The sequence below is a fragment of the Podarcis melisellensis genome (assembly GCF_964234715.1).
Source record: "Podarcis melisellensis genome assembly, chromosome: 9".
Lineage (NCBI taxonomy): Eukaryota > Metazoa > Chordata > Lepidosauria > Squamata > Lacertidae > Podarcis > Podarcis melisellensis.
This window is the reverse complement of record NC_138541.1, coordinates 23523712-23551656: the sequence shown is the minus strand read 5'-3', so window position 1 is coordinate 23551656 and position 27945 is coordinate 23523712. Positions and strand designations below refer to the sequence as shown.

Below are 27945 nucleotides of genomic sequence, written 5' to 3'. Positions count from 1 at the left end.
ACACATTGTTACTGGTAAGGATGGTTTTAGTTATATGTACTGTGTCCATAACGTGTTTTTTTTTTTTAATGCAGCCATAACCTATGCTTGTGTACTTGAAAGTAAGTACCATTCAGTTCAATTGAACTTACTTGTCAATAAATTTAATGCACTCAAGACAGCAACCTTAAAATGGTAGGTGAATGGGTGGTTGTAAGCGTCCTCCTTTCCATTTTTTCTTCCTAATTCAAGATGCTAGAACTCATTACTATTCCGTCCTGAGAACCGGGAAACTATGTAGCTTTGTTCATTTTGGATCCCTTTCTCTCTCTCTTCCCGCATTACCGATTTTAGCGACTGTGTGTGTGTGTCTGTGTCTAAAACTGTAAATAAACAAGCAAAAAGCACACCCACACAAACAAGCTCCCCCTTTTCAGCCACAAAACAATTGTGTATGTATAAGCTTCCCCCTCCTCTCCAAAAAGGGGGAAGTCTTAACAAAGCAGCCCTAGAAAAACATCCTTGTTCCAGATTTGTCTGAAGATGTTCAGATAACTATTATTTGCCCTCTCTGGAGAGGCTTCCTTGGGGAGGGGGAGAGTGAATTAGAAACCTCCACCCCTTGGAATAGCAATTCCCTTTCCGCCCTCATCTCTTTTTTCTGCCTTTTTAAACTCAGCCCATCTCAGATAATAATAAATAAGAATAATAAGCGACGCCAGGAGAATTGGGGAAGAGGGCAGTTATCAGAGTTAAAGTGATTAAAGAGCAAACAATTAGGAAAGAGATAAGGGAGCCTTTCTTGGTCGAGGGGAGGGGGAGCCACATGCGCGCATTGCTACCTCTTCCCTTCCCTTTTCAGCTACACCTTTGCTTTATTCTCACGCAGGCACCTTTCCCTTGCGTGGAAGTGGATGGCTGAAATTGTTTTAAACTTGGATTGCTGGGATGGCTTCGGGTGCATCTAATAAGGAGAGAGCTTCCATCCCACTCCCGTGCTTTCTAAGCTGGGTTTAGGTTGTTTTTCCTCCCCTCCTTCTCTGTATGGATACATTTCCTTTTTCCTCTCCCTCTCTCAAGAGCGTCTATCAATGCGCTGTCAATCAAAGCGGCGGCTTCTCTTTCATCTTCTTTCCTCCCGCCCCCACCCTTTCAACAGGGCGGGCGAGAGGGGGAGAGACACAGAGAGGAGGTGGAGAAGAAGTGGGTGGAGGGGATGTTAAAGTTACATTACAGAGGGAGCCAGAGAGAGGGAGAGACACAACTGGCTTCCCACTTCACACGGCCCCGCGTCAGCCAGCTCATCCTAGCTGAGCGGCTCCAGAGCTGGCCGCCGGCGCGCCGTCCCCACGCATTCGCACGACCGCGGGAACACGTGTCCGAGCCGCGAGAGGAGCCCAGCAAGCGCCTCAAGCGAGAGAGAACCCGCTCACCTCTCCCGCGCGGGAGAGGGAGAGAGAGAGAGAGAGAGAGCGCGTTTGCGTGCGCGCACCTGGCTGGATTTCTTTGCCGCGCTAATTGGGCCGCGGCGGGGAAGCTGCGGCACCTGGACGGAGAAGTCGACGGAGAGGAATCTCCCTTCTCCCCCTCAGACTTCGGCAGCCCGACCCGCACACTCCCTTTTGAGAAGCGGGGGACCCTGGAGGAGCTCTCGGCGTTTCCATCTTCCTGAGGGAGCAGACTTTAAAAGTTTCATTCGAGGAGACACTCCCACCCCTTTCCTGTCACGCAAGAACTTCTTCACTCGAGGGATTTTTCCGGCACCACTTCTTCTTCTTCAAGAGAGAGAGAGGCGAGGACAGCGAGCAGCAAAAGAGAGAAAGAGGGGCGAGAAGGGGGGGGGGACCCTCTTCCGTAGCCAAGGGACAAAGGCAGAGTCGTCCTGGTGTGTGTTTGTGCGTGTGCGCGCGCGCCTTTCCCTCCTTCCACCTCTCCAAGCGGAGGTGTCTCTCTGGCATTTTCTTCCCCATCTCCAAGTTACCACAGAAAAGGGGGGTGGGGGTGGGGGTGGGGGAGCCTCTTTTAAGCCAGCCAAGCCCCCACCCACCTCTCTCTCACACCCAAATAGTGCTGTTACTTTTTGGAGAAGACAAAACCCGGACAGTTGTATTTATTTCTATCCAAGAACGTGGGGCGCAGGAATAACCCCGGGGTCAGCGAGAAGCCCACAGAGGTCTTCTCTCCTCTTGTTTATCAAAAGAGGGGCGGGGAGGGGGAGGCCAGAGGAGATAGACGCCTCTACGGGAAGGGACGCGGTCTTGCCCAGACTTTCCTGTCCTCTTCAGACACAACAGAAACCGGGAGCGGAGGGGTGACGCCTCTTTTAAAGGCAGCCGGGCCGGGCCGCGCTCGAGCCCTTTCCTCTTCTCCCCTCCCCCAGGTGTTTGGGTCTGGATGGCATGGAGAGGGGCGGGCGAGGAGGAGGAGGAGGGAGCTGGGCTTAGGCGGCGAGGCGCGTGGGCTGCGCGGCTCGAGAGCCGGGGAAAGTGATCGCCGAAGACTTTTAACTTCCCTCGTTCCTTCTGTTCTCCTCCCTCCCTCTCTCCCTGCCCTCCCTTCTTCCCTTTCCTTCCTCTCCCTTGCTTCCCGGGGTGGAGCAGCCTCTCCGGAGCAGCCACTATGCCTCAGCTCTCGGGAGCCGGAGGAGGCGGCGGCGGCGGGGACCCGGAGCTTTGTGCTACCGACGAGATGATCCCGTTCAAAGACGAAGGCGACCCCCAGAAGGAGAAGATCTTCGCCGAGATCAGCCACCCGGAGGAAGAGGGCGACTTGGCCGACATCAAGTCGTCGCTGGTGAACGAGTCGGAGACGATCCCAAACAGCAATGGGCATGAGGTAGGTATGGAGAGAGAGGGAGAGATGGGCACAAACGGTTGGGGGTCTGCGCGAAGTGCAAGGGGGACGCGCACAACAGCTGGCGGAATAGAGCAAACTTTCCTGGAAGGGCGACGGTCAAGTAGCAGCATAATAAAAGTTGTGCACAGGGAACAATCCGGTTTCACTCTTTGGGTGGGCTTCGGGGTGGGTGTGGGGGAAGGCTTCGTCTTGATCCTTTTGCCCTCTTATCTCAAGCAGTAAATCAAGCAGTAAATCAGCCTGAGCTTGATAAAGTCGCTGGAATGCGTTCGAGTGGGTGGCTTTGCTATTCTGGGGCTAGAGGAAAGGATGGGGGGGTTGGGTTGGGGGGGGTGGAAGAATAGGTTTCTGGCAAACTCAAGACTACCGCTCCTTTTCAGAGATTTCAGGGGCTGTTGTTTTTTCCAAGTGTAGAAGGATCTTTCTTTCTTTCAGGCTAGCTAAGGAAAGGGCGTGTGTGCGCGCAGCGTGGAAAACGGGAAACTGTAAGCCGCCAAGTGGGATACTGTTTTGACCACGGCGCTTTGAAAACCGATACTCCACAGTTCTCCATGAATGAGTAGCGCTTGGCGCGGCGGAGGAGGGAGCGGAGTTGAAAGCTCCGCTTGCTGCAGTTCCCCCCGCCTTGGAATTGGGGGTGGGGGCAGGCAGAGCAGTTGAAGAGGAGCGGTTGTAATGTTGTGAAGCTACTCTTTAATCTTCCTGTTACCTTTCCCCTAGTTTAAACCCATTTTTTTTGAGTGGTGGGGAGGCATGTATTGGGGTTCAAGTATGGCTAAACTGGCCTCCTTTGGTTTTGTTCCTTGTGCGTTTGCAGATGGCTATCGTGGCTCAAACGTAAACCTGGTCTGAGATTAAAACTTGAGTCGGGTGCCGTATTCCTTACATTACCATGGTTACTCTTGGTGCCCTGCCTTGCTGTGGTGCACTACAGTAGCAAATAAGAGTACATAGAGACACGTGGGTGGTTAGGTGGCAGCTCCCTAACTCTGCAGAGATAAATTAATTTGGTATAGGCAGAGCAAGAAAAACGCTAGAAAGTTAACTTCCTGTACATCTTTCAGTGAGAGATTTTTGGGAACAGTACGTCACAACAAAGTTCAGACTTTTTTCTAAAGGCAAACCACAGGTTTTAGGGCTGTGCTGCAGAAAACCAGTGAGGAGCCTTAAGTAGACAGACCTATGTATATTTGTTGCCAAAAGAAATATCTGCAGGCTGAACTGACTCATGCCTAGATCAGAAGTTTGCTTGCTGTGAGAAGACAGAAGAATCAGAGATTTTGAGCAATTTAAGTAAATGGTTTGGGGGGGGCAGGTTACCTAAAAGATTGACTCCACCCTTTCATACCTGCATATACTTTTAAGTTATTCATGAGAGGATGGAGAGGGCCTTTTCTGTGCTGGTACCCTAGCTATGGAATGTCTTCTCAGGCTTTCCTGGTGCCTGCATTAAAGTATTTTCAGCACCAGGCAAATACTATTTTTCCTTCTCCCCAGCAATTTTAAATTATTTCTTACTGGGTCTTCTGTTTAAGAATGATGATAGAATGCTTGTGGAATTTTTTATTGCTCTTAGTATTTTATCTGATGGTTTTTTGTTTGTTTGTTTTTTGGTTATTGTTTTTGTGATCTGCCCAGATGACATGGTTAATGGCTGGTCCATAATTTTTTAAAAGAAACTTTATGTTTGTAGCATCTGTGGCTTAACTGTGGCTTACAAATTGAAAGAGCTCCTTTCCATCATTACTTTTGGTGTTATTTTGCTATAGTGGTACCTTAGGAACCTAGCCAAGGTGCTGCACTCTACTACTAACAGTTGGGGAAATGGTCCCAAGTACACTTAAGTCAACTAGAATTCACTAATGATCAATACCACTTACAGTGAAGGGTTTTGTTTTCTGAATCCTTCAGAGTAAGGTGCATGGAAGTCAACAGAACTTGTTTCCAAGGAACGACTTCCTTCCAGCACACTGAGAAATGACTTGCAAACCTTCAATATTGGGTTGTGCATTAAAGGTTTAGTTTGAATTTCAATGTTTCTGGATTGCCTTTTAAATTTGTAGGAGCTGGCATTGTTTCAAATGGAGTTGAGGTCTTTGAAATGTATTTAGTTACTTAATGCGTAGTGTTATTTGCAGTCATTAACTATATATTCCTTATTGGGCAGAGGTGACTTGGCCATGGTATTCCCACATTAACTTTCCACATTGAGCTGTTGCAATGTGCTCTATGTAGGGCTGCTCTGGAAGACTTATCAAAAACTTCCAACTGGTTCAAAATGCTGGGTTGCTGCTAGAACTCCCATAACCTCTGTTCTAAAACAGCTGCATTGGTTTACCCATTTGCTTTCAGGTTCAACTTAAGATGCTCTTGGTTGGTAATATATGGGGGGGCTCCTTCTGGTAGTTCTGCTGCCCTATAAAGTTCAGGGACGTGGTGGTCTAAAAGAGGGCATTATCTGTGGCACCCCCTAAGTTCTGGAGTTCGCTCAGCACAGAGGTGTGTCTGGCACCTTCACTTTCAGTGAATGCACCTCTGCCCTGGCCTCGGTACCTGAGACATGTGTTTTCAGGACCCACTCTGTTCCTATGACTCTAATTTAAACTGCTTTTAATGCTGGATTTGAATTGTTGTAACCTGCCTTGGAACCTGCTGGTGAAGGGCAGGTGATGAATTTAATGATAATGATTGTGAGTCCATATACTCCCCCCAAAAATGTAATTCATTATTTTCCATGAGTATGGAATGCTGTGTGAGTGCTTTCTTCCCTAAATCAGTTTTCATGGCACAGGAAAAGGCAGGTTTGTATGAATCACAGGATCATATAATAGCATTAGGCCTTAAGAGTAGCCATGAAATTTCTCGGGTTAAAATCAGCAAGGTCAGAGCATTAGTCATAAACTCTTTAAAGGATTTGCATAAACTGTTGGGCAACTTACCAACACTGAAACAAAATAGGGATTTATTCTTTTATATATATACATATATATATATATAAACCAAGGATAGTTCAGAGATGCCCACAATATATTTTTCACTAAAATGTGGTTTGTGCAAATTGAAGATAGTGGAAGCTATTCTTGCATAACTATAAAACTAAATACTAGCAAAGTGGTGCAAATAGATAGGTAGGTAGAGAGAGGGGGAGACATAGAAGTGTTTATGTGGGATTTGGACATTATGATACATTTTTATTAAGGGAAGATATAAGGAACAAAATAAGGTAAAAATGGATGGAAATGTAATAATGGCATGTGATATGTTTTTTGTCCAGGTGTCCAGGCAAGGCCAGTCTCAGGAGTCTTACCACGAGAAAGGCAGAGAACACCCTGAAGAAGGTAAGACAGATCTTTCTTTACACAAGTTATAGATTTTGCTGCTATTTTGCCCCTATTCATGCTTTGCTTGCATGCAGGGCATTTTTGTATTGACTGTGGGTTGTACTTTTAGCCCCACCCACAACTTCACAACTCCTTCCTACAATTGCTGCCATTGCAACAATTGCGCGGAAGCACTTTTGCTTGTATGTTAGGGGTGAGGCAAAAAGTGCAATCCTTCTCCGCAGTCCTTAAATAAATGCCTTGCACCCTCGCATCAAGTAACAGTAGATCTGAATGTTGGTTATTGAGGTCAATCTGCATGCAAGCATTCTGTTTCAAAAATTGCCTGCATGTGTGTGAGTCTGGTCTGCGCTAGGACATGTGTGTGTGTTTGGGGGTAGTGGGCTTAACTTTTTGCCACCCACTATCAGTGGTGTAGCGTGGGGGGTGCAGGGGGCCTGGCCGCACCGGGCGCAACATCTGGGGGTTAGGGTTAGGGGGCGCAAATCCACGGGTTAGGGGGCGCAAATCCACGGGTTAGGGGGCACAAATCCATGGGTTAGGGGGCACAAATTACTTGCCTTGCCCCGGGTGCTGACAACCCACGCTACGCCACTGCCCACTATGAGTTTGGGTTCCTGGTGCCTGCAATTTGCATAGCGTTTGGAAGCACCCTTTGGCTTCAGTAGCAGATTTTTTAGATGCAAGTTGCAATTGCAGGCAGCCTGACCTGGATCATAGTGGGCTGCATGCCCCCAACCCAACTGTGGGGGGTCTCAACTGGAAAACCCACATTGGCATTCAAATATAAATTTTTAAAAAACCTACACTCAAAGGCAAGCAACTAAGAAAAGTCACATAAAGCCTGGCCCCAACTAATGTTAATCTTATGGTTTTTCCATGTGAGCCACTTTTTGTGTTGTGCCATTTTCCACAAATCAGTCCTGTGTACAAAACATTTTGATCAATTCCTATGGTACGAATATTTATTTACTGAAGCACATATGTGCTTCTCTCCCACCGGCAGCTATAGGTAATTGTATTTGCTGACTTCTCTTTCAGTCTTTTAAAAAAAGTTTAGAAGGAGTTATTCTGGCAAGTACTCACTTGTTCTATAACACGATGTAGGAAGCATAATTCAAGCAGCACAGTGGTTATCTGCTAATTAACCAAATATTTTGGATGCCCCCCAAGCCACTAGGTTAGATGAGGGTTTCGTTTTTTTCCAGTGATTAGATCAGCATGATTCTTACTGCAAATGCGTATCAGTTTCAGTTAAATTCTCAATATAGAAATGTGTTTTGTTTGTTTGTTTTTGTTTTGTCACCAGGGAATGGTAGTGAAGGTTTGGGGGCAACTCTGTCAGTAAGACTTGTAACATGGAGTCTGTAAAATTCAGCATTTCATTTGATAGCAAAATAGCCATTATTATTTAAATTACATTTTAAGCAGATTAGAAATGGAACCCCCTGTGTTGAATAGGCTCACCATTAGCGGCAGGTGTTGTTGTACAGGAGGCCGAACTCTTTCCCTTATTAATTGCTTCTAATTGGCACGGTCAGAACAAACTTTTTCCTGCTGCTGGTATAGACTACCAGAAGGAAGCCTTAAAAAGAAAAAAGGGGGGAACCCCACCAAAAAACTAGTTATAATGTCCTAGTTCTTAACTGGAGAACAGAACATGCAGGACACTTTCCTCTAAAGATTAACCTGTTCTAAGATGTGGTTGTAAATGGACGTATTCAAAGTTTTAATATCTGTGATGCTTAGTAGGCTGAGCTTCCTCCTGCCTGGAAATGTCATATCTTCAGATATAACAGAACCCATTAAAATGTGGTGGTCTAAGGTATACTTTAGTGCAATCCTTTTACCAGGTCTAGGAACTTAAAGATGCAAACCTTGAGCAGAATGCAACCTCGCCCACCTTCCCCCAAAAATGTAGAGACACACTGGAAAATTAAGTGGCGGGGCTAAATCAATAACTCTTGCTTTTTACAGGGAAACACAATGATGGTGGCTTATATAGTAAAGGACCTTCCTACTCTGGTTATTCTGGGTATATCATGATGCCAAATATGAATAATGATCCATATATGTCTAATGGATCTCTTTCTCCACCAATCCCCAGAACAGTAAGTTTACTTTTTAAAAAATATATATATATGTATGCATGCATATGTACACTCACAAATCATTCTTTGGAAGTACAAGCTTTGTTTACTGATTAGCAAGCCTCGGTTTTGGCAGGATTTGAGAGGAATGTTTCTTACTGCTAATTAAGGTGCTGACAGTGCATACCTGATCCTTAGGCTCATTTCTAGCTCTGCATGTGCTTTCTAGGAATCTTGAACAGTTTACAGTGGAGCATAAGAGGTGAATCATACAGAATGGCATCGTGGTGTGAACCCATTGGCAAGTGGTGTATGTTTGTGGTACCCATTGTGAACTTGGCTTCCCTAGGAAGTTGCAGGTGGTTGCTAGAGGAGGTGGAGACTCCTCTTAGTGTTTGTCTTGGTTGGGCTGAAGAGGTTGAGTTACAGTCTCAAGCCAGCCTATGTTGAACCATGCAATATGGCAGTAATCCTTTTGTATCAGAATTGGTGATCAATCTAATAAAATATACAGGGTCTTGCAAACTTTTCCCTGCTTTAACACCCTTTTTCTGAGATAATGCATTCTCAGTGCCCTTGTAGCCCTCCTAATGCCTCTTTCTAACTTTAATAATAATAATAATAATAATAATAATAATAATAATAATAATAATAATAATAATAATAATATCATCATCTGTATAAGGGATGTTACATTAGACTGTATTTCTTATTGTAAGTTGTGAGTGGGTTAAGTGAACCAGCTACCTCCAAGTCCTTGGTGCACTGGAAGAGACCACAATTTGCATTCCTTTTTACCTCTGGTGCTGAAATTCAGTACATTTTTCATATAAACATGAAACTGTTAACTTTGGCATGTGATGAGTGTTTTCAGTGCATGTATTTACGCAGACAGAACACTGGGATTGGCTGCATCTCTGTGACAAATATATCTTTGGTGGTGAACGTGATTTATCACTTTGAAGTGACCCTAAAGTTCCAATTCTGTGCTTACTTATTTTAGAGATGGTCCCACTGAAGTAAGTGGAGCTTCAGAGCAAGCGTAATGATTGCACTGTCTGTCTGAGGACTCTTGATGTAAATATCCCACTCTTGTTAATTGAAAGGATGATGATGACTATAGGGGTTAGGATCTATAGGGACATATATTCTGTGCCACTGACCTTGAGTGAAATGGACAGATAAAACTGGTTATATATACTGCTTTTGCTTCTTCCTTTTATAAGTATGCATTACTTATGCTTCTGAACATGAAGGAAATATGTTAATCTTTGCAAGTTCTGGAAACAAGCCAAATAGTTAAAGATTCAGTATGTGAAACAGCTGAGATCCAAAATTTTATTAAAGTTATTTCCTGGTTGAGTGCATCTCGTTCATGTTTGTGACTGGCTTACTCTAGTCTAGAGGTTAATAATTGCTTTGGCTATCTGTATTTGGCACATGCACCTGAGAATACAAATAGTGTACTAGTAAGCTGTCATTGCATTTGTGTTTATTGCCTCATAAACTTCCAAGATGGTTATGGAAGGAGATAATGTATACAAATAATCTAACACTAGATGTATATAAATCATCAAACACTGGCAGAATCCTGTTGGAGGAACCAATGCTTCCTGGATGTTCTAAGCACATAGAGCTGTGTTTAATACTAGAAAAGGGAAGAGAGAGTGTGTGTTAACAACATGCAAAATAACAATGTGTTTATAAACACAGAAATAGTTTTAATAGCAAACTCTAGGAACTTACATAAAGCACTATTGTCAAAATAGAGTTACAATGATGGGAATATATTTTTGGCTTTCTGAAACAAAATCTTGCTACAGAGCTAAATCTTGCTACAGAGTTAAATCTTGCTACAGAGTTACTTGAAACTGCTGTGTATTCTGCTTCATCATTACCATGTCTTGAATAAAAAGGCAGGTGATTGACAAAATTGTGTGCTTCGACACTATTTTTTTTTGAAGTGTTTTGTAAGTAAGTAAGAGGAGAACTTATCAGAAGTGAAAACTAAGAACTGTTCTTGCATTTTAGTGCATTTTCTGCCCTGTTGACATCAGGTTGGTTTTGTCTTGCCACATTCTGCTTTAAGTTATATAAAGGTCTGTGCCATTGTGTGTATGGTTATAATGGTATTCGGTGATAGAAATCATGACATTTTAAAACAGAATATTCTTGCACAACTTCCAAAACTTGTCTGATCTGAGGCAACTAGAGTTCCCTTGAGGAAAATCCCCATCTGATTGGGACTAAGCTTGACAGAGGAAAAATTGCCTAGAGGAATATTTGGAGGGAAAACTGATGACCATGGGAGGAATTTGACATTCCTCTTCTTACTTGCTATTTTTCCGCTAGAAATCCCCCCTTCACCTTCATGTTGATGAACCTTGTCAAACATGTTTTCCAGGGTAATGCAGTTTTGCTGTTAGTTATCCTACATTTTATCATGAATTCACCTTCTGGTTTCCTTGTCTATTATTCAACCAAGTTTTATTTAGGGTGGACCCACTAAAATAAATTAACATGACAAAGTAAGGTCCATTAATTTCAATAGGCATACTCTGAATCAAACTTAGTTGAACTCTTTCTCTCCAAGCTGAAGATGGTTCAGATAGATTTAAAAGATAGACTTTTCTTTTTAAAAAAAGTTGTGTTGGACTGACCATTTGTTTGTGGATTTGATTCCTGTGGAATTTTTCATTAGCATAACAAAGCATCTGCTGGCTACATCTGTTGCCCCAGAGGTGTTAGGTAGGATTTGAACCACCTTGGGGGCAGTGAATTTTTTCACACTATTCTGGAGAGCCTGATTTTCTTAATGTGCAGGGAAACTGATGAATACCACTGCTTATTTAAATTGAGTGGCTTGGGAATCATGATTAGTCGAACGGCCTACTGCTGATGAATATTCTGCTGCAAAAGTTTTTTGCAGTATGTAAATAAGATTTTTTTTATCAGATGCTACAAATTCATAGTGATTATTTCTCCTTAAGATGATGACCTAATTTTGCACTTCTGACTACTGCTGGTGGTGATGGGGAATTCCACAGACAGAAATGTGCATGTAATGTTTCACAGAAATTCTAACATCTTTATATTAAGCTTATATAAGGCTACAATATAGACTTGTATACTATGCGAGTTTTTACCAATTTTTCATTGAATAACAGTGTTTGCATGGGTTGAATAACAGTATTTGCATGGTTTTCAATGTGTGAAGGAAAGTATACTGCAGAAATAACGAGAGCCAGCCAGTTTGTAAAAACTGTTTCCCCTATGGTTTTATGTAAATGGCTTTTGAGTTGCACATCTATGTATATGATATGTTCAGTTATTTCTCAGATTCACGGAGGTGGCAGCCTTCTGAACATATGAGCAAATCTGGTATCAGTTTGGACATATTTCTGTGTCTTGGATTTCAGTGAATTTAACTCATAATATTAGGCTTTGAAATGTATCATTTTCATGTGGCAGCGTGGCTCCCTTACCATCTCATGTTTGGAACCCTTTTCTTAAGACTGATCATGCAGAAATGAAGAAAAGCTTCACTTAGCAGATAACACTGGGAAAGATGAAACAATATGGGTCACTATAAGGCATTCTAAGACCCAAGGCTTTGGGGATCAACTCATGAGATACTTGCAAATAGCACATCCTGAAGCAGTGGCCTAAAAAGAAAAGGGTTGTAATACAACTTTTTGTGAAAATCTTGCCACCAAACCTGTTGTTCAAAAAGTCACCAGCTCTGTTAAATTTTACCTAGCTTGTTTCTTATTCTGAACATCTCGGCTTTCAAGCTTCCGACTTACTGGGAGAAAAACTGCTATAACCATAGAAGAAAATGGTATGAACAGCTGGAGCAGCAAATGGCAGCAATGTTGTTCTTCATAAAGCAAGTGTTAATGCAGCACATATGTCGAGAGGGAGACTACAATACTTGTGAACATAGCCTTGTGTGCCTTTTGGCGGCTTCCATCCTAGCATAAGTGTGAAGTGTGTGTGTGTGTGTGTGTGTGTGTGTGTGAGTGTGTGTGTGAGTGTGTGTGTGTGTGTGTGTGTGTGAGAGAGAGAGAGAGAGAGAGAGAGAGATAGAGAGAGATAGAGAGATAGAGAGATAGATAGAGAGAGAGAGAGAGAGAGAGAGAGAGAGAGAGAGAATAAAGATTGGTTCCCTCTATATTATGGCACTTCAAGTGAGATTGGTTTTAGGTATCTGTCCTGGAGCAGGATCTATCCTGCATTTCTTGAGACTTCCTCTAATTATCTCACATTATTAGGCTATTTATATGTATCTCTTTCCAAAGCAATTAGATTAAGGCTTGAGTAAGATGTAGGGTGGCAAGTTTAAGTACCGTAATTCTATATTATGTGGCCTGTGTTCTTGGCAAGAAAAAGAAGGCTCCCCCTCTCCGCCACCCTTTGCATCTAAGCATCCTGGTTTTCATTCCCAGCTGGAATAATTAGACTGAACAATAGGCCTCTTGGCAGCAATGAAAGAGCCCCCATATGTTCTGGTATAGGCAGTGAACTAAATGCCAATTTTAACTTAAACTCTCACAATGCTATTGTTAGTATTTGAAGCTGGACTTCATATTGTAGTTTTCACAGACCTCAGTCTTGGTGATATCCAGAGATTGTGGCTTATGGTTTTAGATTGCAGGAATTACATGCTGAGGGTTGTGTACAGTGGGGGTCACTCAACTGATGGTAAGGCTTCCATCAGTGGAACAGGGAAGGAAACAATTTTCAGTGATACCTCCTTTTTCCTGCAGCAAGCTCCCATCTCTCTCTCCTCTCCCACCCACCCACCCACCCCCCGAATTTAGTGGGGAGGCGGAATCACTGAAAATTGCTTCCCTCCCTGTTCTGTTGAAAGAAGCCTCACAGTCAGCTGAGACCACATTTGAAAATCAGGCTGCTACTAAACGCTTGATGATATGGCAAGAGAGACCCAATTTAGCTTCGAATCATAATGCATTTATTTTATTTTGAAGTTCTCATGTGTAGCTCATGAAACACGTGCAGTCAGGGAAGGCAGCAAAACTATAAATGACACGATTCCTCCATTGAAGGTACATACACATTATTACTGTATCCAAGGTATGGATCTAATATAGAAGTCAGAGACTCTTTTTTACACCAGAGTCCTCACTGATTACTACTAAGCTTGAGATAACACAGTCAGCTTGTAAGCTTAGAAATATGGGTGTAATTGGAACGTCTTCTTCATGTACACAGAACTTGCCAAATGATGTGTAGACATATTCACCCTGCATTCTTTATTCTGCTCTTTTGGGGGCAGGAAATGTTTATACTTTTTAGGGGGTGGGGTCTGAAGCACAGAGTGATTACTGGCAAAGGGAGAGATGGTGCTGGGGGAGTGGTAGACAGGATCTTGTAAAAGGGCTGCTAGCCACTGTAAGCCCTTTTCAGTCACTTCCCAGCTCTCTGAATTTGGGTGATCACATCAGTCCATTCCCTAGTCTGGTTGTGCTGTTGATGAATGCCAGATTGGCCTGAATAAAACATCTGTGCTCCGTGATTCCATTATGAGATGAAGGCTGACCTGGTATGTGTCATGGAGAAGATCTTGGTGGGCAAGCCCAGATTGGAAGTTACTTTCATCCATTAGATTTCCATTGTCCTCACCAGGAAGCCAATCCATCCTGTCATTGAATTCAGTGGTCTGTTATTTGTGTTGGGCCTGAATAGGCAGAATAGGGATGTTGTTGGTGTACCACTCACCCCACTGCCCAACAGCCTCCATGGGTGTGCGAGTGGCTTCAGATAACCTCTTCATAGTGGTGGTAGTTGGGACTTCAACATCCATGCTGAAGCCAACTCTACACAGTGGCGGAGCAAGGAGCCGCAGTCCACCCCAGGTGCCATATTTGAGGGAGATGACAAGAAGGCACCCTGTGGCAAGCCGCCTCAATTGCCCCACCACAGCCGCATGTGGAGGATCCTCCGTTCGCAGCTGCACCCTCCACTGCTGTCCATACGCTGCTTGAGCAGCTCCGTTGGCAAACCGCCAGGCGGCGCATGAATGACGACACTACGTACGGTACGCACACATTCATTGTACATAGCCACGTGAGCGCATGCGCCCTACATAGTGGTGCCACACATGCACCATACGTACAGCGCATGCACCAACAGGCGGTTTGCCCCCCCCCGGGTGCCGGTTCTCCTTCCTTCACCCCTGACTCCACATTGCCTCCATGATAACTATGGGTCTAATATCCTCTTCCTAGGCAAGGTGCTGAAGAAGGTGGTACCAGAACAACTTCAGGCATGCTTGAATAAAACCAGTTATCAAGACCTATTTCAATCTGGCCTCAGGCCTGGTTTGGGGACTAAAACTGCTTTGCTCACCCTGGTCAATGAACTTTGTCAGGAGAACTCTCAAGCATATTTGATACCATTGTATCCTCCTGGACTGCCCTCAGGATTTAGAAGTTGGGAATAATGTTTTGTGGTGGTTTCATTCCATTTTCTTGAGGGGGGTTTAAAGAAAGTAGCATTGCATGACTTACACTTGGCCCTGTATGAGTGATCCTGTGGGGTTCCTTAGGAATGTGTCTTGTTGCCCATGATCTTTAATATCTATAAGAAACTGCTGGGAGCAGTCATCTGGAGATTTGGAGTAAAGTGCCATCAGTATGCTGATGGTACCCTGCTTGTTTTCTCTGTTGTATCTGCATTGGGAAAGGTAGTGAAGGTCCTGAATCAGAGCTTGGAGTTGGAAAGGGCTGGACCAATAAGTTGAAGAAGAATCTTGGTGAGATGGAGGTTTTGTGGTTGGGTGGTTTCCAAGTCTGGAATTTGGCAGTGATTCTGGGTGGGATTACTCTCTTGGAAGGTGCAGGTTTGTAGATTTGATGCTCATAGAAATGGACAGTTGAGGCCCTGGTGATGTCAATGGCTAGGAGTTGGTGCTTCAATTCTGGCCATTTTGGTCTGGATATGGTTATCCGTTCTCTGGCAATATCTAGAATGGACTATGCATGCACTTTATATGGGACTACCCTTAAAGATTATACAGAATTTGCAAGTTGTGCATAATGCAGTAGGCAGAGTGTTGATAGCAGCAGCAGGCTAGTTGTATATTACTTCTATTCTCAAACAGCTGAACTGGTTCAAGGTCCAATTCTAGGTGCTTACTGTATTTTTCCATGTATAACATGCCCCCATGTATAAGATGACTCCTATTTTTTGGGACCACAACAAAAAATGGGGGGGGGATTGGCCAAAGTTGTTGAGTTTTTTGGCGGGGGGAATTGCCCAGAGTTATTGAGCTTTTGGGGGGGCACTGCCGCTAATCGCTCTACAGGCTGCCCACCACGGCAAATCATCTGCACGCTCGCCGCCAAAAGCACACCTGCCCACTTGATGCAACAGCAAAAGATTGCACACATGCCATGCAAAAGTTTGAACACTATGTGGAAGTAATAGGTCCTATTTTTGTATCTAAATTCCACCCCCCACCCTCCACAAAAAAGAAGTTGCAGTAAGGCATATTTCACTGGCATGCTTAGCTGGGCTGAGAAAAGGAAAGTCAGAAGTAAGGTTACTTTTTAAAATGCAACACTTTCCCCTCACAAGAAGACAAAAAGGCAAGTGGCAGGAATACATTAAGATAATGTTGAACACATCTGTCTAGCTCATGCTTGCATTTCTGCATATAATAGGAAACCTGTGGATGTATCAGGAGAGCTTTTATAAAGGGGGGGACGCTGTACAACAGAATCAATTTTGACGCTGGCATTCGTACAAAATTCAATACTTTCCTTGTTAGATGTTATCCCTATATCAATTCTAAGTTGAATTGTGAGTTGCTGAACTCTTTATTCAGCAGACATTAAAAAGTTGCCTAATGTACTGCAACTTCATCGGTATAATTGTTTTTAAAAGAATTATAGTGAAATAGTAATTGTTGATGTGTTGAAAGACCATTGAATTAAAAGGCGCATCTTCAGCACCATCAAAGTAAAATGCAAAACCTCCTGTAGGTAGAAGAATTTTCAATATTTATTTAGTCATCCTTTTTTTGGGGGGGGTGTCATTCAAGGATATCCAAATCATGATATTTTTTAAACATGACAATACAATGCGCAAACTCAGAGAGAGGGGGGGTGATGTATTATATATCATATATATTTATTTAAAATTAGCTATGCAGTTAAAATGGTGCAAGAAGCAGAACTTCTCTGATTGCTGTGGTAAAAAAAGAACTCGTTCATGGGGTATTGATTTGTTAAGGAATACCGTGTATTTTTTGCTCTATAGGACGCACTTTTCCCCCTTCAAAAATGAAGGGAAAATGTGTGTGCATCGTATGGAGCGAAGACGGCATAGCCCCGCAACCCTCTGCCGGCTGGAGAGGTGACGCGCTGCTATGGCAGGAGCTTCTTTAGCCGCGCCACCTCTCCAGCCGGGAGAGCATGCGTGGGGCTAAAGAAGCCCCGCTTACCCTCTCCCAGCTGGAGAGGTGAAATGCCACTATGGCAGCAGCCTCTCTGCTGCGCACCTTTCTGCTGCTCCCTGACCTGCTCTTTTGGGCTGGTGGTGGGCTTCCCCCCGCCAGCCCCAAAGAGCAGGTCAAAAGGAACCTAAAGCCTGGAGAGCGAGAGGGGTCAGTGCGCACCGACCTCTCTCGCTCTCCAGGCTTCCAAGGTAGCCACCTGAAGGCAACTGAACGCACCTTAAACGGCACCTTGTTTTAGAGGGGGAAAACAAGAGGGGGGAAATTCTCCCCCTCTCTGCGCAGCACCTCCTGCCGCTTTGCTGAAGGGGCGCTGGGCAGAGAGGGGGAGATTTTTTTCTCTCTTGTTCTCCCCCCTCTAAAACAAGGTGCGTCCTATGGTGCGAAAAATACAGTACATAGCATTTTGGTGGGGGGACGGGAAAAAATGAACATACAAAACACTGTCTAGCTGTTGATGAATCCACTGCACACAACACCCCTTTTCAGCACTTGCTATTGAGTTGATGAAGAGCTTTTCTTTTCCACACTTGTTGAGTTTCTCACATTTTATTCCATGTTTGTGTGTGTATCCCCCACCCCCACAACAGCCAAAGGAAGAATCTTACTGGTACCACAGATGTGCACTCCTCTGTAGTTAAATGCCACAAACAGTGAAAGGTCACATGGTATTTTAAAATAATTGCACTTTGTTAGCTTTCATAGGCTTAGGATTGGAACCCCATGTCTACCTCCACTGTGTGAAATCAAAGCTCTGGTGTTGCTTTTGCAACCTGGCATGGAAAGCATGATTCCCAGTAGAGAAGCAGTGGATGGGAGGAGGGGGCTGGAAGAGAACCTGCTGTTCTTTTTCAGCGCCTGCTCAGTAGGGCCCCGATTCTGCATTTCCATCACAATCGCAGGTCTAGAACATGGGCATGGGGAAAATAGGTAATAAAAAGGAGAAGTTGGAAGAGTAAGGTGGTGGGACGTTGAAAAGTTAAGCACCCACCAGCTCTGCAGTGGAAATCATTACCTCCTCAGAAATTTCTGCCCTCAGAAATATCATTTAGCAAGGAGAGCCACAATGCCCCTGTGTTTATTTTATTAGCAAAGAGACATTGTGTAACTAGCTGCTTTTGCTGTGTATTGCAGTTTTGGCTTGGCTTGTTGTGCTTGGTTAGTAAAAGCATTGCTTGAATATAAATGTAGCTGATTATCTGGTTGTTAACATACTGGACTTGGCTGAAAACCTAAACATACCCTGAATTTCAAGTCCTGTTGAAACTGATGATTTGTTTCCAAGTGAGCAGGTTTAAGATTAGGGTGAGTTTATGTAGCCTAACATTTTAGCTCAAAGTATTTTGAACTGAGGTGTGTACTTGGTTATTCTATAGTGCAAAATAAGAAATGCTAGTTAACTCTCAGTTTATATAGCACTCGTAACTTACTAAGGTTTAAAATTATCATTCTATTTGCTTGATGGCTCTGTTATCCAGAAAGTGAATTCTTACTGTAATCTCTGCCTATATCTTCCTCCTCCTTGCAGAAGATGAAATAAATGTTCCAGATTGTCTTCACAACCAATTAAGTGTTTGCCTCCTGAAAGGATATTGTGAATCAGCTCTGACTATCCAAAGTGTTTGTGTATGTTTGAGGTCGTCTGGCTCTTGTTTTTAATCTTTCATGAGAAAGAAACAGTAACAGCAAGGATGATATGGTTGCAGAGCCAGCCACTTGCTAGGGGTAAGAAGTACAGTGGTAACTTGGGTTACAGATGCTTCAGGTTACAGACTCCGCTAACCCAGAAATAGTACCTTGGGTTAAGAACTTTGCTTCAAGATGAGAACAGAAATCACGTAGTGGCAGCAGCAGGCCCCATTAGCTAAAGTGGTAACTCAGGTTAAGAACAGTTTCAGGTTAAGAACGGACCTCCAGAACGAATTAAGTTCTTAATACGAGGTACCACTGTATTCAAGTAGTTTGATAAATAAATATGGATCAAACTGCCCTCAGTATCCTTATGTAAATATGCTTTGTGAGTTTTGGGTGGCAACCCTCCATCAAAATCATTTATATTCCAGGCTATATTGGAGACAAGTATATGGTATTGATAGCATTTTATCTGTTCAAAAAGTATATAAAACTTAGGATTTTTAAAGGAATGGCTTGTTGTTTTTCAAGCTATTCAACAAAAAAGAAGACAGTGCTTGTTGTGCACCTTTAGTAGTTGTGTTGAAGAGAAAATTAAAGGTGCATAAAGCCTGCCCCTTTTCACAAAGCCACCATACTGAGTAAATAGAGCAGAAGTCTCAAAGGATTCAGGGAAGGATAGATTTTAGCAGAATTCTGAGGTCTCACCACATGCAAAGGAGAATTGGACTTCTGTCGCTTGGGAACTGTAGTTTGTTAAGGATGCCAAAAGTTGTTTAGATGACCCCTCACAGAACTTTAATTCCCAGCACCATTAGCAAACAACACTTCCTAGGATTCCTTGCAGGGAACAGTGACTGTTAAAGTGGTTTGAGAATGCTTTAAATGTATACTGCGGATGTAACCTTAAGGGGGGTAGAAAAGGAGAAATAATAGCAGGTTCAGCCTGCTAAAAAGAACACTCACTGGTTATCCCATTGAGATGGTGGTTGCAGCTCAGTGCCCATGGGAGCCTGCCCATTTAAATTGGCCAATTGTGGGTAGGCAGAGTGAGGGGGGGCAGCTTGGTTGGCAGACCTAGGCTGCTTAGGCTTCACTCAGGTCCATTAACAGGACTGCAGCTGTTCCAAACAGTTCATTCTGAGCTGGATTCCCCACCCTCCTTCCCCGAATTTAGTGGCTGATAAGCAGCCAGTCCTTACTAAAGACTTTGCTATGGTACTACTCAGTTGCCATATTTAGGATAAGGCATTGGGTTTGTGGATAAGGCATTGGGTTTGTGAGGGGGGGGCACACTCGATGCCCTTGAAACCATGGTCAACCCAGCTGGAATAATCAATGAGCAGCCAATGCCTTCTTACATCTGTAATATATAAAAGTTGTGGCCTAGTCTATTCAGCCCCAAGGTTGTTGTTCTGTGGCTTCATTTGCTGGTTTTGATGAGGGCCTAGATTGCTGTGAGCACACTGCACCTGAGCCCACAAACACAGGAGAAAAGAATTCACTTTTCAGGACTATTAAAAACATAGATACCTACTTGCAAAGCTAGTAATCAAAAAGACCCATTGTTTGCAAGAACTGCAGTCCTGTCCTCCTTTGCTCCTGGCCGCCGTGTCTCTCAGGAAAACTACTGGAGAAGAATCTGCAACATGGATGCTAAATGCACTGAAATCAGAAGTCAAATAAAAGAGAACCCATAATATTTTAAACACAGCTGGATTATCTGGGGACTCAATTATTTTGTTAGCATTAGGGTTGATGAGGGATAAGTTCACTCATGCCAGAAGACTGAAATGCAGCACAAATACTGACTTAAAAGATTTCCACTCTGTCTGAAACCCAAGAGAGATGTGCCCCAATCTTAGGAACATGCCTGGACTAAATGGACTTAAGCCTAGATCTTCTGGTTTAACAGGTTTAGATGAGAGCACTAGCAAATTTGAGGCATCAACCTCTTAAAAAATTATTTATTTCAGACCTTCTCCTCTTAAATAATGTATTCCTAGTTAAATACTCTTGCCACATTGGCAGGAATTTTATATTGTTTCTACTTGTTTTAATTGTCCTGTGTTTTTAAATGAGGTTGCTGCTGTTATAGGTTTCTTTGTATGCTGTTTCTTTTTAATGCTGTGCTACCTGCATTGAGTGGGCTAAAGGTAGACTTGTAAGTAAACAAATCCAGTCTTGGAGAAGGTAGACGCCGAATGCTTACAGGCTCAGTGGTCTGAGACTTTAACCTGGCTTCCTTAGGGTAGAGACCAGGTAGGAGGTGAGCAGAAACCAAAAGCTAACCAAGACAACTGCTGTTAGTTGTTACAGCACAGGGGTTCTTAAACCGGTGTACAGAATAGTACCAAGGTTTGTGTAGGAGGGAGGAAGCAGCTCCTACCACCACCTCCTCCTCCTCCTCCTCCTCCTCCTCCTCCTCCTCCTCCTCCTCCTCTGTTGAATTTATATACCGCCCTATACTCAGAGGTCTGAGTGGTTCACAGAATAACCATTGTTCTAATGGAAAGGTAGACATAAGCATTCTAAGCAGCCTGCAGCATGAAGCTCCAAAATATGAGGTGAAATTATTCTTTCTGACTTGCCACCTGAGGAGGAATTTGTATCTCTTATTGTGGTAATTCCCGCATCTGGGTAGCTTTACTTGTTGTATGTAGTGTACTACTGAAGGCATCACTTCATTATACTGTTTTATATACAAAATTCTCACATGTGAAAATGAGCATCTCTTGTTGTTGTGCATGATTTTTAGTAAGCGTCCAAGATACTTGCAAAATGTCTCAAGAGACATATCTGACACGTTGCACATTACAAAGAAGTGAATATCCTGCCATTTTCCATGCACATTTTATTTGATTTATACCTCACATTTCTGCCATGACATTCAAGGTAGCGTACATTGGTTTCCTAGGTGGGCCCTGACTGGACCCACATATACTTGGCTTTGGCAAGAGTCCTGACTGCATGCCTTTAAAACCTGCCCCAACAACCTCAACTTAAAGGTGCGAATAGGGAAAAATCAACATAAATAAAAGTCCCTAAGCCGTTTGGACGCTTGGGAGCAGGATCCCTGTGTAGCACAAATTGAGAACAAATAGATCACTGCATTGCACATATGGAGAACATTATTCTGTTGCTGCACTTGCAGAGGCCATTGGCATTGGAGCTGGTTTAAAGAGTTCTTAAGATGTCTCTTCCTGCCTAAGCTGGAATACATTTCAAATGCTTTGGGCTCAAACCAAGTTGGCAGGTCCAACTCATACTGTGGAAAGTAGTACGGAAATGTTCAACCAAATAGTGGGTTTCCACATGACTCCGCAGGCTGCTTCTTACAAGACATTTTGTACTTTGTTCAGATACCCAAGTATAAAATGCATGTCTATCATGTTGGTTATAATGAATGGGGCACACATCTGTGTATATTAACATTTTTATTCTTCAAAATGGCACATAAACCCTTTCCTAGTTGCGTTATGTTGAAGGGGGAAACCGTGATTCAAGCAAAGATTTGCCCTTCATACAGCTTAATTGGTGGGGAATTTAGGTTTTATATTTATTGTACTTTTGTTGTCTCTTTTGTAATAACATGCTGCTCACTGCTTTGGGGGCCTTTAGACCAAAATGAGGTATATAAATGAATTATAACATATAACATAACTGGTGTAATATGTATGTATTTTGTGCTTGATTAAAGAAGCTGCTATCACTATTGCCTTTTAAACAAAAGTTAAGTTGCTTGCATAAGAACCTACCCAGGAGAAGATGAAATAGCTGTTAGAGATTGGTGCAAGTATGGAGTTTTTGCATGCATCACTGAAATAGGTCTGGCATAGTCCAGTGCTTTCCCCCCCCCCTGGGGGTACGCGGGGGTATGCATACCCCCTAAACATTTTGTGAATCTAAGTTTGGCCTCATTGAGGGGAAGTATTTCAATATCAGTAGGAAAAAGAGTACCCCTAAACAATTTTATTTATTTTTTTTAGGGAAAAAGCACTGGCTTAGTCTTTCAACCTTTTTTCAAAAAGCAAGATGTTTAGTACAATGGTACCTCGGGTTACATACGCTTCTTGTTACAGACTCTGTTAACCCAGAAATATTGCTTCAGGTTAAGAACTTTGCTTCGGGATGAGAACAGAAATTGTGCTCTGGCGGTATGACAGCAGCAGGAGGCCCCCTTAGCTAAAGTGGTGCTTCAGGTTAAGAACAGTTTCAGGTTAAATGCGGACCTCTGGAACAAATTAAGTACTTAACCCGAGGTACCACTGTGACAGGGTGAGCTTCTGTTGCTCGGTCCCAGCTCCTGTCAACCTAGCAGTTCGAAAGCACGTCAAAGTGCAAGTAGATAAATAGGTACCGCTCCAGTGGGAAGGTAAACAGCATTTCCGTGTACTGCTCTGGTTCGCCAGAAGCGGCTTAGTCATGCTGGTCACATGATCCGGAAGTTGTATGCCTGCTCCCTCAGCCCATAGAGCGATATGAGCACCGCAACCCCAGAGTCGGTCACGACTGGACCTAATGGTCAGGGGTACCTTTACCTTTACCACTGTATTGGCTTTTGCATAGTTCAGAGAGATTTGTGTTAAACAGTAAGAGGGTAGGAAACAAGCAGGTACTGAAATAAGCTAGTGATCACTGCTATCTAGGAAAATGGACTTCCTGCATACTTCCCTCGCAGAGAAGACAAAGGGGTACCTAATTGGAGAGGCCGAATTAGTCCTTCCTTGGGTGGAAGTTTTGTTAAAGGACTGCTTACAGAGCAGTATGTGTAGAAGCTGACCAAGCTTGCACCTGTTTGAAAGTTGACCAGTGGTCACCATAATTGATTTCTCAGTTACGTTTATTAGGTGTTGAGGGGTTGCATGATGGAATGGAGAAAGACACAGCGACAATCTGACTAGGGATGGCTTCTTTAGCATTCAAATGCTATGCACGTGTTTAGCTGCTGGTTTCTTGTTCTCCACCATAAGAGTCAATAGCTAATTAACTCTGGTTTTACTGAATTTTGAGAAACTCTAGCTAAATGCATTAGTAATTTAATGTGTTTTCCCAACTGGATTAATCAGCCAGAAATTCTCGGGACAGAACTGAAAATATGTATATGTAACTTAGATTGTATGTGAGAGAGAGGGGGGGGGAGGCTTAAAAATCCATATCAGAATGCTGGATCATGGAACAAGAATGCAGTGTTTGTCAAGATGAAAAGATGGCTATGTGTACTTTGGCTGAGATAGTGAGTGGATTGTCATCTTGATCAATCATGGCAAGGTTGCTTAGGAATGGCCGGTCCATGCCTACAGAGTGGGGGTTTTCGTTGCTAAGTTTCAGTGTGCATTCCGATAGCCCGATGGGCATCTCTAACTATTGAAAAGATATTGAAAACATACCATTAAATATAGATAGATGATAGATAGATATAGATAGATTGCCGAACTGATTTGCTGACGAAGAGTTTATTCAAACTGGTATTTCTGTAAGCCAGAGGTTGCTAATCCAGCCCTTGCATGTACCATGTTGCCTGTGCTCTAGGCAAGTGCCCTGGACTCTGAACTTTAATTTTGGGGTCCATTAATTTCACTGGGTCTAATCTAGGTAAAACGTAGTTGAATACCATTCCTTTTATTTTAACATACCTCATAAATGTTACTTATTTATTACACTTACCGTATTTTTCCGTGTATAACATGCCCCCATGTACAAGATGCCCCCTATTTGGGGGGACTCAAAGTTAAGAAAATGGGTGGATATTTTTGGGGGAAGGTTGCCCAGAGTTGTTGAGCTTTCTTGGGGGGGGGAGGGGAATTGCCGAGAATAACTCCCCTGACGAAACAATCTCCAGCTCCCGGCAGCAACCAATCCCCCGTGCACTACCCGTGTATAAGACTAGCCCAATACTTCAACACTACTTTAACATAAAAAATCCTCATCTTATACATGGAAAAGTATGGTATATTCTACCTTTCTTCCAAATGGATGCTTACAACTTCTACATAATAGGTGTTCACCAGGCATGCTTAACTTTGGGTAGACTGTTGCATAAGGAGGTTCACTTAACTCCATTTCTGTTGGCTTTCTGTTACCTGGTTAAAACATTTCTGGCAGGCGTTTGTACTGTCAGGATAATGGAACTGCCCTAAACCAGCTGCCTTCTTGTTACAAAAGAGTGTTTTTGTCTGCTGTGCCTGTCTCTGATTTGCTTTTCTTAATGATGTTTATCTTGCACCGTTTTAATACAATACTAATAGGAGCTTCCCTAGGAAATTGTTCCATAATGAAAGGGTGGTGTGCAAATAAACCATTTTAATTAATAAACAAATTCGTTGGTAACATTTCCCTCTTTCTGCGCTCCCCCAAAGGCTAAGCATCCTATTTCCCATCCCATAGACCACCTGAAAACTATTCACTGAAAGACGAAACTGTGGATTTGGCAATGCCACTATTAGGGAATAAGGACAGCTTTCATTGAACTGAAAGGACAATGGATGCAAGAATAAGTAATTGCCCACTCATTTGAGAATAAGAAGCATTGGGTTTCAAATTCTAGGTAGGTAAGATATAGGAGTCAAAATAGTAAGGGAAACTTGTAGAAGAACAAAGATGTCTAGGGAGTTTTGCAGCTGCTCTCCTTGGAGGGACATAAAAGAAATGGTTGTGCAGGTAAAGTAATAAATGGGAATACAGTGTTGCAGAAAAAGTAAATTAAGTAGGAAAACATTCCTGCTGTTGCTCTGCTTTTCATAATTTTGCCAACAGTTTCCCTTACCTGATAGAAAATGTTATTTTCCTGGAAGGCAATTTAGTGAATTTCGGTTGAAGACCAACATAGTATAAACAAGAACTTAGTATATTCTTCAGCACTATAAGCCTAATAACAGAATTATTAGACCATCCCATTATTGTTTACCCCCTCGCCATCTACTTTTCTCCATTGCTTCTCCACAGCTGCCCCATTCCTCCTCCTCCAGAGCAGGAGAAAACAAGCTTGTTCGCTCTTCCATGTGATGGCCCTTGAGATAGATGAAGATGGCTATCACATCTTCTCTCAAGTCTTCTCTTTTCCTGTCTAAACATACCCAGCTGCTTCAACTGTTCCTCATAAGGCACAGTTTCCAGACCCTTGATCATCATTACGTATGTGCACATGGTGCAGTGGTTAGAGTATTTAGTTGTAACTTGCTCTCTTTGATACTCAGGACGAGGTTTATGCTGCCCAGGCTTTAGACATCAGAGGTGCATGAGAGCTCTCCTAAACCTCAGGAAAAACATTCTGACAGGAAGAGCTGTTCCACAGTGGAACTGTCTCCCTCGGGAGCTTGTGAACTCTCCTTTCTCGGAGGTTTTTAAGTGAGAGGTTTGATGGCCATCTGTCATGGATGCTTTAGCTAAGATTCTTGCATCGCAGGAGATTGGACTAGATGACCATTGTTTTCCCTTTCGACTCTACAATTCTCTGACTCCATAATTCTATGAAAGGGTGAAGCCAAAATAAATTGAAGTCAAGCAGGACCGACGAGGATCTGCCAAGCTCTTTTCTGCACTCTTAGGTGGTTGAAGAGGCCATCTGATCACTAGGCAACCTCATGGTGCTCATGCATGATCTCACTGTTGCCGTTTTGTTATTTATCACTCACAAAGACTAGTCCTTGAATGCACCACTATTCCAGTACCATACCCTCATTCTGGTTTATCTCACCCTTCCCAGACCAGATGTTTATTTGTTGTAGTGGAATATTTTTTTGCATAGTGTCTGTCTAGGTGTGTCCTAGTTTGGGTACAGCCCAGGATTAGGTGTGGGCTGTGTAAGCTGCATAAGAGCATTTATTGGCCTCTGTGTTTTAAATGCACTATTAAATTCAGCTGACATCCTTTGGCTTTAATATGTGTAACTGAGCACACACACACACTGGAGAAGTATGTTTCATTAAATCAACAGAAGTTGCTTCAAAATGAATTTGTACTTTTCGGGTGGCATGTTGCCATCTATCCTGCACCAAAATGATTTTAAACAGGACTTCTTTGTGTAAAGGACTGAAGGCTTTCATGTCTTGGGCAAGGCACTTGCATCTTTCTTTTCTTTTTTAATTATTATTATTATGAGTGAAGTTTGAAATGGTTTGTTTCACAACTTGATAAATCCATATACTGGATTTCTTTTTTCTTTCTTTTTTTAAAGTGGTAATTCACTGAAGCATTCATTACTAATTTAAGGGATTAAAAAGGAATTTGGTTTTGCATTTCTTAATGAAAATTTTGTACTATGAGAATATTAAAAAGTTGATTGATTTCAGGGAATATATTACTACAAGGAAAGGTGTCCATATTGTTCTATCTTAGATAAGATGCTGCTGCTTTTGTGGCTAATTTTAAAGCACTAATTTTTCTAGTCTGCCTTTCTCTGTGAAGTCACTCTTTATTTTACTCTTCAAGCCTCAAAATGTGTGTGAATAATAAGCAGTTCGTTTTGTGTGGTCCAGGCTATAAAAATGCCCCTTGTGTTCTTTCCGAATGAAAAACATGGTTTTCATTTTGAGAAATTTTGCATAATTTTTTTTTCCTGTGTGTGCTCACACGCTTTTCTTTATTATTTTGGATTAAAAACAAATGCTTCCCTGCTTTAACTTTGCATGTTCCAATTACAGAGTTGTGAAAATAAGTCATCTTTCAGCTTTTTGTTTCTTTAAAACAGCTATCGGTGATGTCAGAGTCAATACTAAAAGCATTAAGAATGCTGGCAGAATGCAATGCAGCTGCAGTCCAACATGATGCTGGAAATGGGGTTGAGAACATAAAGGCTTTCCATATTCCCAGGGCGCACAACTGCTTGCGGCCTTGGCTTTGATCTCTTCAAAGGCTGCTGCCTCCTCCTAGATGGAGAGACTTGGCTGCCACTCGCTTGCATTGAAAAAAGGCAGAGGTCTCTATTCAGGCAGAAATCAATCACTGTGCAGAAACAATTATGTGTAATTCAACCATCATGAAAACAGGACGAGATTATGGGTTTGTTACCTGAGTGACTGCGTAGAGATGGGGGAACTCTGAACACAGGAGTCCTGCTGACATGCCACATCTTGATGACAATTATAGACATATGAATGATGTAGCAGGCAGGGGAGGCGTGATGACAAATGCCGGGCACACTGTCCAGCAGAGCAGAAAATGAGGTTACAATTGGGAGATAATGTTTGCATATGTAACCATATTTCATCAAGCTGGGCAACTTCAGGGAACAGGCTAGCTGGGCTGCGGCGAGGGGGGGAAAGGGTGTGTGGTGGGGTAGTTGTGCAACTTGATATAAATACAGAGATAAATTATATATTGGAGAATGTTGTCAAATGATTATGTTGACAAGTATCACAGCAATGTCTGAAGATGTGAAGGTTAGGGGGATGGAGAGAATGGATCATGAAGACTTGGAAGGGGCAGGGGAATCTTGGGTAATTCTGAAATAAGCTCTAAGGTTGCTTTCTAGTGCTAGTGGTGGTCTGATGAATTGCCGTGTGTTTGAATTGCAAGAATGAATGCGCCCCACTGCTTTCCCATCCAAGTCGGACATTCAGGTGGC

The 27945-nt window shown here is 42.9% G+C and overlaps 1 protein-coding gene across 4 annotated transcripts in view; it reads left to right on the top strand.

Annotated features, from left to right (window-relative positions):
• Window positions 1-1232: 1232 nt before the first annotated feature.
• Window positions 1233-27945, top strand: part of LEF1 (lymphoid enhancer binding factor 1) — a 104940-nt gene continuing 78227 nt past the window's right edge. Inside the window, exons 1-4 of one of the 4 annotated variants that reach the window (XM_081925184.1) lie at window positions 1233-1864; window positions 2580-2814; window positions 6110-6173; window positions 8154-8287. In XM_081925184.1, the coding sequence (XP_081781310.1) occupies window positions 2599-2814; window positions 6110-6173; window positions 8154-8287 (414 nt within the window). In that variant the 5' untranslated portion in view covers window positions 1233-1864; window positions 2580-2598. Of the gene's footprint in view, window positions 1865-2195; window positions 2360-2579; window positions 2815-6109; window positions 6174-8153; window positions 8288-27945 lie in introns of those variants that run through there. The other 3 variants (XM_081925181.1, XM_081925183.1, XM_081925182.1) reach the window with 3 other exon arrangements.